Raw genomic sequence first — 23,175 nt, 5'->3', positions numbered from 1 at the left:
CTACCATAATATTAGGCAGGCCCCCCCGCTAAGCCAATGTGTGTATATATATATATATTTTAGCCATTAAGAATGCGATCTTATCCAGTGCATTCAACTAAGGCAGGCAAAAAAGAAAAAACCATCATCGAAAGTGAAACCCTTTTCCGTGTTGTTACAGCAGGATACAGTATTCTTATAGAGTTCTAATTCAATGCTCAGAGACATCCAGGGTAAGGCGGTCTACCCAAGCACTGACTCCTCCACACAAAGGTCACCTTGGTGGGTCACCCTGCCCCAGTCCTGGAGAGAAGGCTGTAACGCCTGGGTAGACACACAGCCAGACTGATAACCTCCCACAACCCAGCCTCCTTTCCCTCCTTACACTTATCTGTGTGTGTGTACCAGCACTAGTATGGGTGGGACTGCTAGAACCATGTCAGGCGGTACGGGCAAGTTAGCTTAAAACAAACTATAGGTCTCTCTGTTCACTCCCTCAGTCAGTCAGTCCGTTTATCCTTCACTATACAGGCTGGGTCTCAACAACCCTGTGGCTGAAGCACTGGAGACGATATCTACCAGGTGTATAGTAAAAATCCAGTCCCATGTGAGCAACAACAACACATATCTTAAATTAGGGTAGTAAACCAACCACAGAACGGCCAAAGCACAGAGGCACGCCCAGTCCCATTGATTTCAGTCCTAACAGATGAGGGGGATTGTATGTGGTTAGGCAGGCCTGACAGACTCAAACAAAGACCCTGGCTGTGGGTTCATTCCCTGTTAGGGGGGTATGGTAGTATTATATCTGAGGAAGTCTGTTCACCCAAGTGGTAACAGAAACAGTGGGCTATTTCACAATGTAAGCAAAGTATGTAAATAGAAGGGTTTGATTGTGTGATAGTAAGCAGACATTAAAAAAGTGTCAACACTTTACTCCTCAACACAACACACCTCACTATTCAGCAGAGTGGGTAAGAGAGGAAAGGACACAGACAGCGGGGTAGACAGACACTCAGACAGTGGGGTAGACAGAGACAAACACTGAGGGGTAGACAAAGAAAGTCAGCAGGAAAAAAAGAGGGAGAAGGACATTTTATTTAACGTTTATTGAACTAGGCAAGTCAGTTAAGAACAAATTCTTATTTACAATGACGGCCTACCCCGGCCAAACCCTAACGGCGCTGGGCCAATTGTGCGCCGCCCTATGGCACTCCCAATCCCGGCCGGGTGTGATACAGCCTGGAATCAAACCAGGGTCTGTAGTGACGCCTCTAGCACTGAGATGCAGGGCCTTAGACCGCTGCGCCACTCGGGAGCCCCCTAAACAGCTACAGGAGGTAAGGTTACCCAATTCAGGGCTGATGTTAGCATTTGTTAATATGGTGCAGCAGAGCACAAGGGAGGGACGCAAGAGAGAAAGAAAGGGAGAGTAGTGAGAGGGAGGGAGGGAGTGAAAGAAAGAAAGAAAAAGGGAGAGAGCGAGGGAGTTCCTTTTCCAGGCACTACATTTCTGGATGAACATCTGAGATGACTTTACTCTGCACCCCATAACTCCCTAGTTCACTTCACAGAAAACAGATTCCATATCCTTCCCCTCACGGAAACAGTCCACCCCCTAAAGCACCAGCAGGCGCGCAGTCTGGAACATGGAACTTGTTACATGTGGCGTAGAAGAGAGAAGAATAGTTTGATTCATTCAGAAAGAAAAGGAGGATTCGTGTGAAAAGAAAACTGCTGTATCAAACATTGAACAGCAAAGTGAGATTCATTTTGTGGTGGTTATTTTGGATCAAATTACTCGATCACAAGAGTTATTTATGTTCCTCAAAATATGCCCATCACCTCTGTGGTTAAACAGATGGATTCTTCCTCACCTCCTTTCCTTGTAGCAGAGGCCCCTCTGTGTTGGTCCAGCAACAATGGGAAGACTTTACACACTGTGATTGATGTCAGTGGAGGCTGCTGAGGGGAGGATGGCTCTAAGCGAACGGAATGGCATCCAACACAAGCCCGTTCTCCCCAACATATAAAGCTAAATTGACCTTAACCTATCAGTGCGATGGGGAAACAATCTAACTGGTATACAGGAGACCTAACCTCATTCCTCCAATGTGTTCAGTGCACCAGACAAGGCAAAGTACCAACCTTACAGGCTCACTAACAATAGATCCCACTAACTGTATATCAAAGCTAACTAGAAAACACAACACATAAGAGCCTACAATAATAAACCAGTAAGTTAAACTTGTGGCAAAGGCCAAGTTATCATAAAGGTCTGTATCCAGTTACATCATCAGAACCAACCTGAGGTGCAAACAGGCGTGTCAGTCACTTTTTCATGGTGAGAGATTGTGCACATTGATCATGTGAAAGCAGTGACAGACTAACTGATAAGATACAACTACTTTTTAGTAGAATGAAAGTCTACAGAGGACAGGCCCTAGCCTGGTACGGTTTACACCTCTCGGTTATCAGCACAATTCATTTCCTTCAGGATGACTCATAATAACAAACCAATGTCCACAATGACCTCTTAGTCAGAGATTAATAAACTAGAACGTTTAGGACAGTGTTTACTATGAATCACTAGGTAAAGTCTATTCTATACAGACAGACACATCATTTGTGTAAAGATAATAGGAGCATGAAAAATCAAAGAGTTTAAGTGAAAATAGACACTGCATTGTATGTGTGATATGTTTATAAATGTGTGAATATTTATGAATGTGTATGCTGAATGTTGATCTACAGTACCAGTCAATGTCCTTCAAGACTTTTGTAAAATCATTCCAGGTGAAGTTGGTTTTCAACGCAAACAGTTTTCAAAGCTGTCATCAAGGCAAAAGGTGGCTACTTTGAAGAATCAAGTATAAAATATTTTGATTTGTTTAACACTTTCCTGGTTACTATGATTCCATGTGTTATTTCATCGTTTTGATGTCTTCACTATTATTCCACAATGTAGAAAATAGTAAAAAATTAAGAAAACACCTGGAATGAGTACTGTATGTATATGTACATTGTAATGTGTGTGTTTGTGCATCTTTCCACTGTATTCATAGCAGCTGTTGCAAAGAGCAACAGGCTGCGGAGATTGTTCAGTTGTGCTCAGAGTTTTTATTACTGAATGACTATTGGATAACAAATAGAAGCTGTAATTACGTAACTGCACTGTGTGATGGTGATGGCACTGTGATATGTGCCATCAGTCAGAGCATGTGAGTTCCTGTCTATTTCTCAACAGTAACAAGCCTTGTGTTGGCTTGGTGTGTGTGTGCGTGTGAGTATTTTGTAAGAGTATGTACAGTGTATTCAGAAAGTATTCAGGCCCCTTCCCTTTTTCCACTTTGTTACATTACAGCCTTGTTCTAAAATTGATTAAATCTTTTTGTCCCTTATCAATCACACAATACCCCATACTGACAAAGCAAAAGTGTGTAGTTTGTTTGTTTCATAAGTATTCAGACCCTTTGCAACGAGACTCGATATTGAGCTGAGGTGCATCCTGTTTCCATTGATCATCTTTGAGATGTTTCTACAACTTGATTGGAGTCCACTTGTGTTAAATTAAATTGATGATTGGACATGATTTGGAAAGACACACACCTGTCTATATAAGGTCCCACAGTTGACAGTGAATGTCAGAGCAAAAACCAAGCCATGCGGTTGAAGGAATTGTCCATAGAGCTCTGAGACAGGACTGTGTCGAGGCACAGATCTGGGGAAGGGTACCAAAAGATGTCTGCGGCATTGAAGGTCCAAGAACACATTGGCCTCCATTCTTAAATGGAAGAAGTTTGGAACCCCTAAGACTCTTCCTCGAGCTGGCCCGGCCAAACTGAGCAATCGGGAGAGAAGGGCCTTTGGTTAGGGAGGTGACTAAGAACCAGATGGTAACTCTGACAGAGCTCTAGAGGTCCTCTGTGGATATGGGCGAATCTTCCAGAAGGACAACCATCTCTGCAACACTCCACCAATCAGGCCTTTATGGTAGAGTGGCCAGACGGAAGCAACTCCTCAGAAAAAGGCACATGACAGCCCGCTTGGAATTTACCAAAAGGCACCTAAAGGAATCTCAGAACATGAGAAACAAGATTCTCTGGTCTGATGAAACCAAGATTGAACTCGTTGGCCTGAATGGCAAGCGTCCCATCTGGAGGAAACCTGGCACCATCCCTACGGCGAAGCATGATGGTGGTAGGATCATGCTGTGAGGATTTTTCAGCGGCAGGATGAAGTCCTGAGCACTCTGGAGAGGGTTCAGACTTTGGTGAAGGTTCACACAGCCAAGACAATGCATTAGTGGCTTCGGGACATGTCTCCGAATGTCCTTGAGTGGCCCAGCCAGAGCCCGGACTTGAACCTGATCGAACATCTCTGGAGAGACTTGAAAATAGATGTGCAGCGACACTCACCATCCAACCTGACAGAGCTTCAGAGGATCTGCAGAGAAGAATGGGAGAAACTCCCCAAATACAGTTGTGCCAAGATTGTAGCGTCATACCCAAGAAGACTAGAGGCTGTAATTGCTGCCAAAGGAGCTTCAACAAAGTACTGAGTAAAGGGTCTGAATACATTTTTTATCCTTTTTTCCTCCCCTAAAAACCTGTTTTAGCTTCGTCATTATGGGGTATTGTGTGTAGATTGATGAGGGGAAAAAACTATTTAATCAAGTTTAGAATAAGGCTGTAACGTAATGAAATGTGGAAAAAGGGAAGGGGTCTGAATACTTCCCGAATGCACTGTATATGTGTTTTGACTGCATTGTATTTATGTAAATGAGCCAGTAACAGAGAGCCAAAAATACAATCGCTACAAGGACGGAGAGATCGAGACAAACAGAGGTAAAAGGGGGAGGGAAGATGGAAAAGAGGGGGGCAAATAGAAGTGTGTGTGCTGCTGTAACTGATTGAATGTCACAGACAGCTGTGTGTCTCGCCCACATTAGCTAAGCAGGGACAGGGAGGCCCCTTTTTCCTCTCCCCCTTCCTCAACCTTTTCCTGCTCTCCTGTCCCCGTTTTGTTCCCCTCTCTCTCTTTCCTCCTTTCCCCTCTCCCTCTGCTCAGGGCCAGTGAGAGCGTGCTGGAGCCTCTACAGTATGCTGGGCTGGCTGGCTGCTGGCACTCTTCCCTCCCTGTTACATAAACTCAACCACACAGCTCCTCTACAGCCTACCACTGCTGCTAGAAAGCGCCACGGCTTACAGGCCGCCTCCGCTCACACTGTACCCACACTAAGGGCAGCAGGAGAGGGGGACAGAATATGGGAGTGGGACATCTAGGGTACTTTCCAAGTTTCCATACAATGTGTGGTTTTGTGTACATTTACGTAATTATTTATGTAGCCGGAATGCTACTAATGAAAACTTAACTTTTTCCATGTAAAGGAATATTCTAAAATCGGCAGGCAGGCTAAGGATCTATATTCTTCAAATAAATGTTGTACCTCTAACCATGAAAAATCACTAGGTTTGTACTGCATGGGGAGAAGAGGTGTTGATTTGACAGAATGTATTCCGAAAGAACACATGACTATTTCCCCCATTGGCTCCAGGCTCTCCGTCATTGCTCTAGTAGTCTAGTTTAGACGAATCAGAGCCACACCTTTAGCCATGCATTAACATACCCCACCTTGCTTTGCCGCCAGGTGTGGGGGTTGGTGGTGGTCTGGGAAGTAGCAGAGGTGAACAGTCTCATGTCCCTCCTTTTCCTTACTGACAGACAGATATACATGACTGATATATATCAGCCCTGCAAACACTGGAGCCAGCCTGTTTAACATAACAAGCACTCAGCTGGGCTGGGCTCCACAACACAAAACCCAGGACAATCACAGCGAGTCAATCAACCTCTCTGGGGGTTGCAGGTCTAGCGCTCTGCTTTGCTACAAACAGCAGATCTGAGAGCAACTCTTCCAATCCCCCCCAAAAGCTGAGAAAACAGGACAGTGTCCCAAATCTCTCCTGATGGAGTGGGAGTCATAACAGCCAAGCCAGCTGCTTTCAATGAGGCGCTGTCGTCTCAGAGAGAACAGTCAAAGTCATCACCCCCACCGACCTTCCACCCTCCAGCCCAGCTCACCCCACCCCAGCCTTCCCTGTTAGCAGGAATAACCTCCAGGGCACCCCAGCCTTCCCATATCTGCCACTGAGTCAAGAATTAAAAAAATACAAAAAAGAGCCACTACTTTTACAGCGTGATCTTTCAACAGAGGGAGACAGTTGTTAGGTAACTTGCAGGCACACATGACAGAGTTTCATTAATTTATTCACAGCCCTTTCATTCCCACAGAAACAGAAATAAATGTAATGAATATACATCATAATAATCGTATAATAGCTTCAGAATATGTTTTAAAACCATGCTAATGCTGGCGGGCTGGGAATGACAGAATGATTCGTTATTTTTCTTTGTTCAATTGGCCTTGAGATTAAAGAGTGGCTGTGAAACTTGAACACAGAGCAATAAGTACTTCACAAGGCAGAGAGCCTGGCCATTGAACAATAACACTCTTTTAAAGTTACACTGCCGCTATGACATTACACACACACACACACACACACACTTGACCTACTGGTACAGATATACTGACAGCTGAGCGACAACACCCACAGCTGAAATAAACAAATACTCCGCAAAAAGACACTTTACCTGAGTGTATGGCCATATCCCTATTCACTAGAAGGATAAAGTACAACCTTCCTCCAAGTTTAGCGATCCATACTCATAAGAGAACAGCAGGAGAGGCTACTGGCAGAGTTGCGTTTCCAAGACCAAAAAACGTTTTCCACGGCAGTCCCGGCACCCCTCCCTGTAGAATAAATTCTCCACAAGAACTACAAACAACACGGCGTGTGTGTGAATGTGTGTGTAGCCCACTTCTTCTAACACTGGCTACAGCCAATCCCTGCCTGTTGTACCTGTCTGCGAGTGTGTGCAAGCCCTGACAGAAAGGGTGTGTGTTTGAGGCAGTCAGTTTTTCTTCTTCTTCCTCATTGCTCCTTGGATTCCATCCAAGTCCAGGCCCAGGTTCCTAACCTCTCTGGGGCGACACCTACTTTTTCCCCGCTAGGTGCCATTTTTTTCTCTTTAGAAAGGCAGGCAAGCTGCAGGCAGAATGTCACTGCTGTTGTTGCTCGGGCTGAAGAAGTAAAAATCCAGGAGAAAACATGGGGGAAACACTGGTGCCTGCCAATCTGCTTTCCAGATCACCTTTTGGCCTCAAATATTATCACTACTGCCTCCATTCTCTCGCTCTTCCTGTTTTCCTCTGTCTGCATCGTTCCTTCCTTCTCTATATCCTACAGAATTATGCAATTCCGTCTTTCGGATGACTCCCCCCTTTTCATCCCCCACTCTCTTCCTCCAATATTTCTACATCCCCCTCTATTGAAAACCGCCTTACACCTCCAAGTTGTAAATGACCTCAGAAGGCATTATTGCACCATGTTCTCATACTTTCTCCACAAAGTTCTAGTGGATTAGAAAACGTCGCTATCGCCCTTCTCACTCAGGGCCACGTTATCATAAAGAAAAGGGCTAATGTTAATCAACATTTGCCCTTTTTTTTCACTGTCTTTCCTCCTTTCTCTGACAGATAGGCCTGCCCACACACACACACACACACACACACACACACACACACACACACACACACACACACACACACACACACACACACACACACACACACACACACACACACACACACACACACACACACACACACACACACACACACACACACACCTTGAACGCTGACCCCCGACTCAACCCTGACATGAAAGCCTGTAAATATTCACTTGAAAAACCTTCAGCAGCCCCCCTCTCTAAAGCAAGGTACTGTGGAATGAGAGATTGCATAACTCTACCCTGGAAGAAGACAGAGAGAGAGAGAGTACCAACTTATTTCCCATTTAGTGCACTGCTTGGGCTACTTATCGGTCCTAGTCAAAAAAAAAAAAAGAGTGCACTGTGAATATAGTGCCATTTGGGACACAACCCATAGCTACCATGCAGAGGCCATTAAGATGGTTGTAGACTAGATAGATGTAATGGATTGATAGCCTTGCTAACATTCCTGTGTCTCGCTTACACCATGTTGTGTCAGATAAGAGACTGGGAAGGTCCTGCTACAACATGTCTGCTACTGGCAGCCAGCCTGTATGAAGCGTTAGTAGCCATGGTAGGCAGTGTTTAAAAAGGAGTGGTGCCCTTGGGCTGGGGGAGTGAGTGGGGAGTGGGGTTTAAACACTAAAACTCAACCTTTTATGCTTGTAATTCCCTTTGCAGGGAGGGTCTATTCATCCTGGCCTTGACTGAGACTCCCATCTGGCTCTTAAGCTAATCTTGTTAAGCAAACTCGCTGCACCTTCAGTTTCACTCTCCGTACATTAAGCTGATCATGTCTCATTGAGATACAATCTAGGCATATTTTAGAAGGACGACCTGTTCAAGATAACAGCAGTTCCACATAAATACATCAACTCCATTATCATGAACAGTATTACTGTCTCAGCATCAGCAATGATCCTTCACTCCCCCCTCCTCTATGACATTCTACATCTCCTTCACCCTCATCCGACCCCCTAATCGCCATCTCTCTGAACCGTCTCCTGTGGAGACATAAACTAGCCACTGTATATGGCTGGGAGAGCTGTACAGACCTCATACTGAACTCCTGCTTTTCATGCTAGTGATGCCATATGACATTTTTGGCTGATATCTGATATTTTCCTTGCCAAAAAAAGACAATACCGATATTTACAATTTGAGCGTCCTTTTAAGCATTCTAGTACAGTTAAATAGTTAACACACACACACACACGGACGCAGCGGTCTAAGGCACTGCATCTCAGTGTAAGAGGCGTAACAACAGTCCCTGGTTCGAATCCAGGCTGTATCACATCCAGCCATGATTGGGAGTCCCATAGGGCGGCGTACAATTGGCCCAGGGTCGTCCAGGCTGTCATTGTAAATAAGAATTTGTTCTTAACTGACTTCCCTAGTTAAAGAAAAGGTTACCCACACCACAATGACCAAAAAGTTATTTTGATGGCATTTACGCATGTCCCCATTACCAGTAAAACATCATCAAAACCTATTTCACTTACTAACTTGCTGTGCTGTTTCGTTGTTCATTTGTTCAGTCGTTTCATTCTCAACCAGGATTTCTATGGAATGACATTTGTGTCTTCGCGTGTCAAAAAACCCCACTATTTGACGTGTTAAATAAGCTTGTTGACCAATCAGGACCTGCATATGACTGCACGTCACATAATAATTTAACGCGTTCATAACTTTTTTACATAGTTATTACACATCGATTACACTATCACTCGTATTTTCTATGTCACAATGATTCATCGATACGTATGCTATGATGCTGGTAAAGTTGTCTCGCGCACCTACAGTGCTGGTCATAAAAAAAAGCTAGCTAGCTCATGGATGCAAACAATGTTCTTCCCCAAAAACGCAGCAAAACAACAATCTGTTTCAGTAGCTATAGTTAGCTAGCTAACTATACAGCTAGGTGTCATCTAAAATAACCCTAATTTATATGACAGTTCTTAGTTGATTAATGGTGGTCGGACCCATCTATGTGAAGCTAGCCACAATAAGGATTAGCCACAATAGTAGAATGCATCACTGTCAATGACATACTTTTATTTTGAAGGCAAACTGCAAATTTGACTATTATGCTAATCCTTATTGTAGCTAGCTTCACAACACATAATCCGGTCCGGTCAAGCCTCACTAACCAGATGAAGCTAGCTGGCTGCTTAAAACGTTAGCTTTGGGCAACAGGATTAAGTAGCTGGCTAGCTATTTATTTTCATGAAGTTCAATTTCAATATGTGAACAACAAGTGGCTACCTAGCTAATACTTACTCACAAGGACTCCTAAATCATTGCTAAGAATAATGAAAATGACTGCAGTCCCTACTGGTCATTGTTTTCAGGCTGGTTGTAATGGCGCTAGCTAGGTACCAAGCTAAAAGCTAGCTACCCCAGAAGTTGCGGTCGAAGGAATAATGCTTTATTACCAACGCGGTATTGTAAACACATCGTGTCCAGGGTTTGCTTGTTTGCAGACTTTTTTTCTACAGCTTTGACAGAGCTACTATATCTTTTTTGACACGCAAAGACCCAAACGGCGTTCCATAGTATGTATGTCATGATGTTAATAGCAGTGAAGCTATCACTGTGTAACTCCGGTAGGGCAACATTTGAAAAATAGCGCACTTGGTAGTATGTACCAGTGCATGACCAGTCGGTGAAAGCCAACATCACCCACAACAGAGAACGGTTGATTGTAAAGGGCAATGAATTTCATTATCTTGGCTTTAATGGATATCGCCTTTGAGTTGTCTCGCTGAAATGTTCTTACCCTTTCAAATGACTGCTCGACTTGACTGCTCGAGCCACACAGCAGACATTGTGTGGGCTAGGTTAAGAATACTGTGTTGCACATGTAGCGCAAAATTTTACGTAGCATCATTACATCATGTACCTACTTTATATAGGTATGCACGGTAGCTTTGACATCGGTTTTGCACATCGCCGTTAAACTAGACATCGGCCGATACTGATGTTGGCATTTTTATCTAATATCGTCCGATTCCGATATGTTCACCGATATATCGTGCATCCCTAATTTCAGCATTTTAAAAAATATATATAGATTTGCAAACATTTCTAAAAAGCAGTTTTTGCTTTGTCATTATAGATTGATGAGGGAAAAAAACAACTTAATCCATTTTAGAATAGGGGTATAACGTAACAACGTGGAAAAAGTCAAGGTGTCTGAATACTTTCCAAATGCTCTGTCGGTGAACTATTCTACCCTGGGGTTGTCTGATGTTTTAATAACAACATTACATGGCAAAAACAGTAAAAAGTTATCACATCCGGAGTGATAAAGTATAGGCTTTGAATTACTTTGCTAGCAGCTACAGTAGGCTACACACTGTTGAGTTGAGCGACACGGTGGTGTGCATTATAGGCCGTTTAATTCCTCTCATCTGAAAATCGGAGTGTTAGCAACAATCATGCATGTTAGTTCAGTGCACACAGCGTAACAGAAAATACAATATTCAAGATTTAATTTATTTTACCTTGATACGGTATGGTATGTCTGATAGTTGATGAAAGAGGAGGATCCTCGTACGGGGGATCCTCGTACGGGGGATCCTCGTACGGGGGATCCTCGTACGGGGGATCCTCGTACGGGGGATCCTCGTACGGGGGATCCTCGTACGGGGGATCCTCGACACCAACTCACCGTTCTTCCTGTCTCGCACAGGCATGTCGTTGGAGATGGGCTGCAGAGTTAACTCCTGAAGCTCATTGGTCACTGCTTCGCTCTGTGGGCTGGAGGCGGAGCTGGGTGCCACGGTAACCACCATGATGCCAGGACTTAGCTCAGCCCCACCCTGTGGCTCCAGCGTCGCCAGGGTGACAGAGATACCTGTGAGGTATACAATTATTTTATTAGAGAAAAGAAAAACAATGTCAGTCTGGTTTGCAAATTGTCGCATGCAGAAAATATGGTTTCAACAGGGGTGGGGAACTCCAGTCCAAGAGAAATGGTGCATAGGCTTTTAATCCACCCCTGCAATAACACACTTGATTCTAGGCTTGGGCAGTATACCGGGGTATTTGGAAATTGCCACGGAATGGTTTTTCAATACAGTCAATACCATTGAAACTATTTCTTTGAAGTTTTCAAATACATTTTTATATTTGTAGCTACTTTTACAGAAAACACCTGCAGTCAACTTGCGCAATAAGTTAGTAGGTAAAGAAGAACGCGTTCTTACCTGTCACAACTTTCATTATGAAGCTTAACGATAGTTCCCAGTCACATTGTGTTTGTTTACAAGCACACAACTACGAGACCGTAGCCTTGTGAGTCACTCACTGTTGTGTAGCACCCGCCAGGTGATCTACTTACAGTATAGAACTCACAACTAAATATTTGCCAGCTAGGTATCTTATAACTATTAAGTTAAATTTGCATTTGTTTAGCTAATTTAGTAGCTAGTTAGCTATCTAGCAAAGTGGTTAGCTTTTTCAAAATCAAGCTTTGCTTGGTAAAAGCAGTGAATCCCCGCCTGGATCAAGAGTCTTGCTGTCTAATATCTGTTTTGTGCCACACGGAGTAGCATTTTTGAGTAACTTGGATGACTTTATGAACTAGGATATCCTTCTTGCAGATAGTTTAGCTCAGAGATTGTATAAAATGTTTGCAATGCACTCATTAGCATTTAGTTAGCATTATCTATGGGATTTGACATGTACTTGTTAACATTGCTATCTTTCAGATTACAAAGGCTGGGTGGGGTTTTGTGATCAGTGCCGGTATCTCAAATATCCCGGTATGGCACAAGGTCGGTATGAAGGTATGACAATCTGGATGCCGCCCAAGCCTACTGGATTAAGCTTATCAGCTAATAAAGGATTTCAATATAAACCACTTAGTTTAAATCAGGTGTATATTACAGCGGGGCTAGAACCAAACTCAGTGGCTGTCCAAGACAAATGTTGCACACACTCCTTTATCGTGACCCAGTCTATAGAAACTTGCAACCAGAACAGTGACTCAATATCTGAAGTCTTCCTTCAACTGACAGCTCTGCATAAACTAGACACTCAATTCCCCTGAGGCCTGTTCTTTGCTAACCACTGACGCAGACACAGTGGCAGAGTGTTAGGGTAGATAGATGTAGCCTACTCTCTCTCTCGGTTGCTCAGGGCTGGGAGGTAGAACCTGGAACCGGCTGGAACACGCTAATGGAACACTGAGCAACTCTTGTGAAACTATGGAATTCAGACACAAAAAGAACACAATTTAGGAATGCATATCTGCAGGCTAAGGATTATAGTGTCAACTATCTGGAGGAATAGGCATTTTGTGTTTTCCTTCACCGGAATCTTCAGTAATTTTGGTAATTAACAGAAAATCTATGGCAATGCATAACAACTTTAGTCATTTATACCTGAATATTTTGTTTATATTGTTATACAGTGTTAATTTTTTTGTGCCCATGAGTTTAGTATATGGAACATATGGTTGAAGAGAAAAATAGCCTAATTTACTCTGCAACCCTATCGAACTAGACATTTTTCACAACTGCCACCAGTTTTACGGCAAACACTGACAACAAATAAATACTGACGTAGTAAAATAAGTGGTAAAAGTCCAATTATATTGCAGAAACCCTTATATTAAACCACCAACGGTATTCACTAAATTGAAAGTCTGTATTTAGGATACAGTTTTACAGAGGTAATTTTATTTTCTATTTTCAATTCATCTTATTGAACTATTTCATATATTTTACATATAATAAAGGCCACACAGAGGGACAGAGATAATTAAAGACAAAATTAGACAAAAGCTCCCAAAAAGGGCCACGAGATGTCTTGAGAGAGTAAAGAACTCATTCTAAATTTACAATGACGGCCTACCGGGGAACAGTGGGTTACCTGCCTTGTTCAAGGGTAGGCCGAGAGATTTTTACCTTGTCAGCGATGGGATTTGATCCAGAAACATTTTCGGTTAATGGCCCAACGCACTAACTACTAGGCTACCTGCCATTTTGGTGAAAAAAAATGCAAATTCCCCTGAGATTATAAGACCCAGGATTGTGCAATTTAGCATGGTAAAGGCCCAAGGGCCACATCCGCTCAAGCGATACCATGCCAATTGGCCACATGGTTGCGCTAAAACAAGCGATTGAACATGCTAACTTTGTAAGGTCATCCCCCGCACCCTGTGTGACCCAAAGTCATCAACCCCGGCCATGCTGCTTGCAGCTTTAATTCGGTTTGTTTTCATGAGCGTTTTCTCTACCCATGGAGTGCAGCAGGAAATGCCATTACAACAGAGCAGGCCAACAATAAGGCTGTGTTGTCTAAGGATCTCTCCCAATCTCATTCTTGCCCTCACACTATTTATTTCACTATCGGTCTCTCCATTTCTGTGTTCAGCTTAGGCTATTGCTGATATGTTTTTGGTCTGTCTCACTACCTAGCCTACATCTCAACCTACTATCTGTCTGTCTCCCATACTTAGCCATCTCTCTCCATGACTGTCTAGGTGTGGCAGCATACAGTACTCTCTGATTCTCAGTTAACTATAACATCTTCCGTCAAGATAGAACTGCCAAAGGGGGAGGAGTTGCAGTCTACTGCAGAGATAGCCTGCAAAGTAATGTCATACTTTCCAGGTCCATACCCAAACAGTTCGAACTACTAATCTTGAAAATGACTCTCTCCAGAAATAAGTCTCTCACTGTTGCCGCCTGCTACAGACCCCCCTCAGCACCCAGCTGTGCCCTGGACACCATTTGTGAATTGATTGCCCCCCATCTAGCTTCAGAGTTTGTTCTGTTAGGTGACCTAAACTGGGATATGCTTAACACCCCGGCAGTCCTACAATCTAAGCTAGATGCCCTCAATCTCACACAAATCATCAAGGAACCCACCAGGTACAACCCTAAATCTGTAAACAAGGGCACCCTCATAGACATCATCCTGACAAACTGGCCCTCCAAACACACCTCCGCTGTCTTCAACCAGGATCTCAGCGATCACTGCCTCATTGCCTGTATCCGCTGCGATATGCAACTGTTCAGGGAAGTCAGGAACCAATACACGCAGTCAGTCAGGAAAGCTAAGGCCAGCTTCTTCAGGCAGAAGTTTGTATCCTGTAGCTCCAACTCCAAAAAGTTCTGGGACACTGAAGTCCATGGAGAACAAGAGCACCTCCTCCCAGCTGCCCACTGCACTGAGGCTAGGTAACACGGTCACCACCGATAAATCCATGATTATCGAAAACTTCAACAAGCATTTCTCAACGGCTGGCAATGCCTTCCGCCTGGCTACTCCAACCTCGACCAACAGCTCCGCCCCCCCCCCGCAGCTACTCGCCCAAGCCTCTCCAGATTCTCCTTTACCCAAATCCAGATAGCAGATGTTCTGAAAGAGCTGCAAAACCTGAACCCGTACAAATCAGCTGGGCTTGACAATCTGGACCCTCTATTTCTGAAACTATCTGCCGCCATTGTCGCAACCCCTATTACCAGCCTGTCCAACCTTTCTTTCATATCGTCTGAGATCCACCAAGGACTGGAAAGCTGCCGCAGTCATCCCCCTCTTCAAAGGGGGAGACACCCTGGATCCAAACTGTTACAGACCTATATCCATCCTGCCCTGCCTATCTAAGGTCTTCGAAAGCCAAGTCAACAAACATGTCACTGACCATCTCGAATCCCACCGTACCTTCTCCGCTGTGCAATCTGGTTTCCGAGCCGGTCACAGGTGCACCTCAGCCACGCTCAAGGTACTAAACGATATCATAACCGCCATCGATAAAAGACAGTACTGTGCTGCCGTCTTCTTCGACCTTGCCAAGGCTTTTGACTCGGTCAATCACCATATTCTTATCGGCAGACTCAGTAGCCTCGGTTTTTCGGATGACTGCCTTGCCTGGTTCACCAATTACTTTGCAGACAGAGTTCAGTGTGTCAAATCAGAGGGCATGCTGTCCGGTCCTCTGGAAGTCTCTATGGGGGTGGCACAGGGTTCAATCCTCGGGCCGACTCTTTTTTTCTGTATATATCAATGATGTTGCTCTTGCTGCGGGCGATTCCCTGATCCACCTCTACGCAGACGACACCATTCTATATACTTCCGGCCCGTCCTTGGACACTGTGCTATCTAACCTCCGAACGAGCTTCAATGCCATACAACACTCCTTCCGTGGCCTCCAACTGCTCTTTAACGCTAGTAAAACCAAATGCATGCTTTTCAACCGTTCGCTGCCTGCACCCGCACGCCTGACCAGCATCACCACCCTGGATGGTTCCAACCTTGAATATGTGGACATCTATAAGTACCTAGGTGTCTGGCTAGACTGTAAACTCTCCTTCCAGACTCATATCAAACATCTCCAATCGAAAATCAAATCAAGAGTCGGCGGAACGCCGCCAAACTTACTCTAGTAAAACTGACTATCCTACCAATCCTCGACTTCGGCGATATCATCTACAAAATTGCTTCCAACACTCTACTCAGCAAACTGGATGCAGTTTATCACAGTGCCATCCGTTTTGTCACTAAAGCACCTTATACCACCCACCACTGCGACATCTGTACGCTCTAGTCGGCTGGCCCTCGCTTTTACATATTCGTCGCCAAACCCACTGGCTCCATGTCATCTACAAGTCCATGCTAGGTAAAGCTCCGCCTTATCTCAGTTCACTGGTCACCATCCGTAGCACGCGCTCCAGCAGGTGTATCTCACTGATCATCCCTAAAGCCAACACCTCATTTGGACCCCCGCTTATTTCGTTTCTCCAGTTCTCTGCTGCCTGTGACTGGAACGAATTGCAAAAATCGCTGAAGTTGGAGACTTTTATCTCCCTCACCAACTTTAAACATCTGCTATCTGAGCAGCTAACCTGTACATAGTCTATTGGTAAATAGCCCACCCATTTTCACCTTCCTCATCCCCATACTGTTTTTATTTATTTATTTATTTATTTACTTTATTTAATTTATTTTTTTAAATTCACAAATGTTATAGCTTAGAACCTATTTTACATAATCTGAGGTGTTTGTTTTTTTACTAATGTTCTCAGCTGTAAGGACTTTTTGTTTGGCGACTTTGGGTCTTGAGCATCATAACGCTGTATAGGCCACCAAAGCACTGCCCCACTTCATTTACTGATTTCTCTCAACTATTGTCCATTGTCCTTGAGAACTATACTGAACAAAAACATAAAACGCAACATAGACCAATAAAGACTTTACTCAGTTACAATTCAAAGACGGAAATCAATAGAATAATTCAATAAATTAATTGGGCCCTAATCTTCGGATTTCACATGACTGGAGAAAGGCCCAGCCAATCGGAATGAGTTTTTCCCCCACAAAAGGGCTTTATTAGACAGAAATACTCCAGAAATACTCCTAGAACCCCCAGAACCCATTCAGACGTTAACATTCAAATGCATCTCCCTAAAATGACATTGGCATTGTGGTGTGACAAAACTGCACATTTTATGCCTTTAAAGAAATGAACATTCAGTTAATCAGTTGGCCACACCTGTCAGGTCGATGGATTGTGGATGGATGGATGACAGGTGGATGCTCCCTTAAAACTTGAGACATCTGTGGCATTGTGGTGTGACAAAACTGCACATTTTAGTGGCCTTTAATTGTCCGTCCCCAGCACAAGGTGCACCTGTGTTAATAACCATGCTGTTTAATCAGCTTCTTGATATGCCACACCTGTCAGGTCGATGGATTGTGGATGGATGGATGACAGGTGGATGGATGACCCGCCAAACCACACTCCTTAACACCCACCCGCCAGCTGCACCAATGATAATAAATAAAAATATTACAACTAAAAACAAGAATAATACCTAGGTGTTAGTTTGAATTCTGAACTCGAATCACACATTAGGAATGTGACCAACATAGCTTTTTACTACCTGAGGTATATTGTCAAAGTGCGGCCGTTTTCTCTCAGGCAGATACAGAGACTCATCCATGCTTTTATGACTACTGCAATGGTTTCCTGTCTGGTCCACCTAGGAAAGCCATTGGTCAACTGCAAAACATACAGAATGCAGCAGCACAGGTACTGACCAAGACCAGATGGAGAGCACCAGTTAAGGTCTTTGCACTGGCTGCCTGTGAGTTTAAGAATTCCTTTTAAGATTCTTCTATTGGTTTTTAAAACAATCCACAATTGTGCACCTCAATACATGTTAGACATGGTTTAAAGTTATGTACCCAGTAGGTCCCTCAGTTCCTCTGGCACTGGCCTTTTAACTATCACAAAGCCTGGGAAAAAGAGGCAGCCTTTAGTTATTATGCCCCCAGCCTCTGGAATAGCCTGCCAGAGAACCCGAGGGGGGACAGAACTGTGGACATATTTAAAATAAATCTTAAAAACACACCTTTTTAGCTTTGCTTTTCCTTTGGGTGCTTTTTAGTCGTTCAATTTTTGTTATTTATTCTGTTTGTTGTGTAGTAAATATTTCCGTTTTTTTTTCCTGTGAAGCACATTGTGTTGCATTCCATGTCTGAAATGTGCTGTATAAATAAAGCTTGATTTGTGCCCATCATTGGTTGAGACGTCGCATACTCTTGAATACAGGGTAGGCGTCACTTCAATCATAGAAATAGAACTTATAGAATGGACAAATCCCTTCAGAACACTGTAATTAAGCTGCTAAACCAATTAAATGTATTTTTAATTAACTTCAACTTCCAGAAAGATGGCCGCTTGTCCACCCACTGTCAAATGTCAACTTGAATGGGAATGTATGTTGTAACGGCAGGGTTGTGGGTTCGATCCCCACAAGGGACCAGTACAAGAAAACAAGAAAATGTATGCACTGGATAAGAGCGTCTGCTAAATGACTCAAATGTAAATATGATCTATATATTTCTATGATTTCAATACTTTTCCTACGGAGGATAAATTGTTTCATTTATAACAATGAATATGGAGTTGTCATAATAACAATGCATTATTAGAACAGTCACATTTTGGAGGTGAAGGCAATGTCACGATGTAGTTGATGACAATCCTTGAGCAGCCAAGTTATTCCTTCCCAGCACCTCTCCTGTATGAGGGTGTTGAAACATGTAGTGCATTGTGCTGACATAATAGCATGGGGAGGGACAGTGAGTTCACTGGCATTCCTCCAACTGCACGTCTACACTAGTCTGTGCAGATGTGCTCTGACCACGTTCACAAAGCAACACAGCAGGCAACCTCCCACCTGGCTGTAATGTGGGGTTTGCATCTTAGAAGTGAAAAACAGCTACACTTGATTGTTAGCAACACCACTCATCTGTCATCAGCTTGTCACAGAGGACAAATGCACAGTGATGACGTATGACATGATAAATCTATAAGTTACAATCATCAATGGAAGGTAAATGGAGATCTAGCTAAGCTATATTGTGACAACAAGAGATGAGTGATGGACTGGATGTTGTAACGAGAAATGTGAACTTAACCGTTCCGCTAAATCCTTGAAAACAAATGGGATGGTTTTTCCATTTCAGCACACAGCTAGGAAAAGTGCTGAAAGAGAAGAAGGGAAAGAGATTGTCATTAGTCCAAGCACATTGCTACAAATAGGCCTAGCAGCTATTCAATCATTGTATGCAAACTCACCACGGCATGATGCAGATCATTCATGAGATGAATACAAACTAGCTAACTATTTAGGTAGCTATGTATGTAGCTGTATTGTGCAACATGATGAAGAGATACTCTCGTTTGGCCCAATTGCTGTTAACATGTCGATATCAAGGGCAATGTGTATGATTAGATAGTGTAATAGCCAACTGTGGATTTGGCTAACCACAGATGTCACGACAGCTGTCATTGGCTCATATGGCTGATAGCTAACAGCTTGTTACACAATACCCTTTGACAACAATACAATATCTACCCAGCAAACATGACCCCATGTGTAACGCCAGGGTAGTGGGTTCGATTCCCGGGACCACCCATACGTAGAATGTATGCAGTGGGTTCGATTCCCGGGACCACCCATACGTAGAATGTATGCACACATGACTGTAAGTCGCTTTGGATAAAAGCGTCTGCTAAATGGCATATATTATATTATTATTATATATTATTTAGTAGACACGGGCTAACCCACAACAAGCCCAACACGGGCTAACCCACAACAAGCCCAACACAGGCTAACCCACAACAAGCCCAACACGGGCTAACCCACAACAAGCCCAACACGGGCTAACCCACAACAAGCCCAACACGGGCTAACCCACAACAAGCCCAACATGGCTTTCCCACACCAGTCCAACACAGGTTAGGCCACACCAAGCCCAGCTTCTTCATAAATGTAGAGGTGGGGGCTCATTAGAATTGTTAGTGGTGTGGTTTGCAAATATGTTAAAGTGAAGAGAAAAAAATATTGCAGACACCATTCAAACCAATGAGTGTTTGGAACTTTAAAGACAATTATCTAGGAATCAATTTTTTCCAGATAGAACCTTATAGCTCTATAGTTATTTTTGTGCAATCTTACTAGTGAATTTAAAAAGAAAGAAATACCTTGTACATTGTCAATGACGAAGACCATTAAAAAAGAAGTTAAATAAGTGCATGAGATATGACAACTAAGTTTCTCTGATATATATATATATATATATATATATATGATAACAACATTGTTGTCTTTCTAATACAATGTAACAGGCAGCCGATCAAAGAGAGTGGGCTCGTTTCAGGAAAAGTGAGGGCTGCCCTTGGGGCCAATGTGGAGCCTATGAGCAAAGGCGCATCGGCTCAATGTGGGTAGCCTACATGGGTTTAACCCGCATTGGGACCACATCCTGCCAACTTGGGCACATTTTCAAGGCAAAGTGAGGGCTACCCTCACCCCCACACTGAGCCAATGTATTTGGGGCAAATGTGGAGCCGATAAGCGAAGACACATCGGCCCAATGTGGAAAGCCTACATGTGGCCAATATTTTAGCCCGCATTGGGCCCATATTGTCATTGTGCCAATGTGGACATATTGGCTCGGTATCTAGGCTAGTTAACTACGCAGTGGGCGCTCACCTGAAAATTGTCCAACGCAGAACTATTGAATAACGAAATCCAATACCTCCACAACAGCAAGAGAAAAGTGGCTTAAGCGAATCTATCAACAGTAAAACTAGACAAGTCCACCTCCCCGGCTCCAGACAGCTAACGTTAGCTACAAAAATAGCTAGCTTAGCATCTGATGCTAGCAGCTACCTGTCAGTCTCGTCACGCGGTGGTAATATCGAGGTATCCTGCTCTTTGTCGTGATGTTAAAGATTTAATTAATGCGTTCTCGTTAGCTACTCACCACTGTCGCTATTATTGTTTTTAACGAGGTTAAAAGCCTTTGGCTTTAGTGGTGCACCACTTCCGACTCACAACGGAAACTTTGCCCGGAAAACCCGCATCTCAGCTAAAAAGGCAAATCGTTACATCCATATAGCAACACCTTGATGACCAGTATCAAATATATACTCACATCTGACCACACGATAGCAACAACTTGATAACCAGTATCAAATATATACTCACATCTAACCACACGACTGAATGAGATGTCAACCTCTTTGGGAATAATGTAGCTATGGCATAGATGTTTTCCAGTCTTGCCTTGCATTGCAATGAAGAGAAGTTGAATCATGGCAATAAACTCTTTCTGTGTTGTGGGCTTGTGGAGTAAAATGCATGGTCTGTGGCGCCACCTACTGGTTATTTCTGATCACGTTCCAATACTCAGGCCTGCCAGTCATCTGAGTAGATTAGATGATGGGTGAGTTTTAGCAAGCATATGGCGTTGCATAACAATTACTTATGAAGATCTTACTTTTGAGAAAGTGCTCATCATTATGATCAGATTATTTTACAAGTCTTATATGATCTTTCACTGTTCAAAGCTCTGGCCGAACAATAATACAAGTATGTTAAACAGTCTAATAAACATTCTGCAGTAAAGTGCATGATATTTAACCAACCGTGCTATTTTGTTTGTTCTCTCGCATTGTTTGTAACTTATTTTGTACATAATGTTGCTACTACCATGTCTTATAACCGAAAAGAGCTTCTGGACATCAGAACAGCGATTACTCACCTTGAATTGGACAAATAATTTTTCATTAATGAGTCGGACGGGAGGGATTTACTCCAGACACCCGAACAAGCCCTCATCCCCGTCATTCACAGGAGATAGACACTGAGATTTCACGGAAGGAGATTGGGGTGCCTTGGGAGGATCAGGCGACGAGTGGCTAATCTGCCTTTGCCATCCATACTGTTAGGCAATGTACAATCACTGGAAAATAAATGGGACGAACTAAAAGCACAAACTATATGCTACCAACAGGACATTAAAAACTGTAATATCTTATGTTTCACAGAGTAGTAGCTGAACAACGACATTAATAACATACAGCTGGCAGGTTATAGACTGCATCGGCAGGATAGAACAGCAGCTTCTGATAAGACAAGGGGTGGCAGTCTATGTATATTTGTAAACAAGGGAAACCTCATTTCTATCAGCATGTTAAATGTGCAACCAGAGGGGGAAAACTATTCTAGACCACCTTTACTCCACACACACAGACTCGTACAAACCTCTCCTTCACTCTCCATTTGGCAAATCTGACCATAATACTATCCTCCTGATTCCTGCTTATAAGCAAAAACTTGGTCAACAAAATTGGTCAGATGAAGGAGATGCTAAACTACAGGACTGTTTTGCTAGCACAGACTGGAATATGTTCCGGGATTCTTCCGATGGCATTGAGGAGTACACTACATCAGTCGCTGGCTTTATCAATAAGTGCATTGATGATGTCATCCCCACAGTGACTGTACGTACATAACCCAACCAGAAGCCCTGGATTACAGGCAACATCCGCACTGAGCTAAAGGGTAGAGCTGCCGCTTTCAAGGAGTGGGACTCTAACCCGGAAGCTTATAAGAAATCCTGCTATGCCCTCCAACAAACCATCAAACAGGCAAAGCTTCAATACAGGACTAAGATCGAATCGTACTACACTGGCTCCGATGCTCGTCGGATGTGACAGGGCTTGCAAACTATTACAGACTACAAAGGGAAGCACAGCTGACAGCTGCCCAGTGACACGAGACTACCAGACAAGCTAAATAACTTCTATGCTCGCTTTGAGGCAAATAACACTGAAACATGCATGAGCGTCAGCTGTTCAGGACGACTGTGTGATCACGCTCTCCGCAGCCGATGTGTGTAAGACCTTTAAACAGGTCAACATTCACAAGGCCAAACGGATTACCAGGACACGTCCATGTCAGTACATGTCTTCACTGACCTTTTCAACCTCTCCCTGTCTGAGTCTGTAATACCAACATGTTTCAAGCAGACCACCATAGTCCCTGTGCCCAGGACAACAACCTCTCCCTCAACGTGATCAAGACAAAGGAGATGATTGTGGACTACAGGAGAAGGACTGAGCAGGTTGAAAGCTTCAAATTCCTTGGCGTCCACATCACCAACAAACTATCATGGTCCAAGCACACCAAGACAGTAAAAGAGGGCACGACAAAACCTATTCCCCCTAAGCAGACTGAAAAGATTTGGCATGGGTCCTCAAATCAT

At 43.6% G+C, this 23,175-nt stretch overlaps 1 protein-coding gene across 7 annotated transcripts in view; it reads right to left on the bottom strand.

Moving 5' to 3' along the window:
• LOC124040145 (myocardin-related transcription factor A-like) overlaps window positions 1–21,228 on the bottom strand; it is a 46,252-nt gene extending 25,024 nt beyond the window's left edge. For 2 of the 7 annotated variants that reach the window (XM_046357038.1, XM_046357039.1), the window contains exons 1-2: window positions 21,114–21,217; window positions 11,267–11,452 (exon numbers count right to left, since the gene is read on the bottom strand). In XM_046357038.1, the coding sequence (XP_046212994.1) occupies window positions 11,267–11,452; window positions 21,114–21,198 (271 nt within the window). In that variant the 5' untranslated portion in view covers window positions 21,199–21,217. Of the gene's footprint in view, window positions 1–6,633; window positions 7,140–11,266; window positions 11,453–12,718; window positions 14,247–19,032; window positions 19,100–20,615; window positions 20,745–20,889; window positions 20,938–21,113 lie in introns of those variants that run through there. The other 5 variants (XM_046357041.1, XM_046357043.1, XM_046357042.1 and 2 more) reach the window with 5 other exon arrangements.
• Window positions 21,229–23,175: the final 1,947 nt, after the last annotated feature.

This window comes from Oncorhynchus gorbuscha, linkage group LG07, assembly GCF_021184085.1.
Source record: "Oncorhynchus gorbuscha isolate QuinsamMale2020 ecotype Even-year linkage group LG07, OgorEven_v1.0, whole genome shotgun sequence".
NCBI lineage: Eukaryota > Metazoa > Chordata > Actinopteri > Salmoniformes > Salmonidae > Oncorhynchus > Oncorhynchus gorbuscha.
This window is presented reverse-complemented; position numbering and strand designations above follow the sequence as displayed.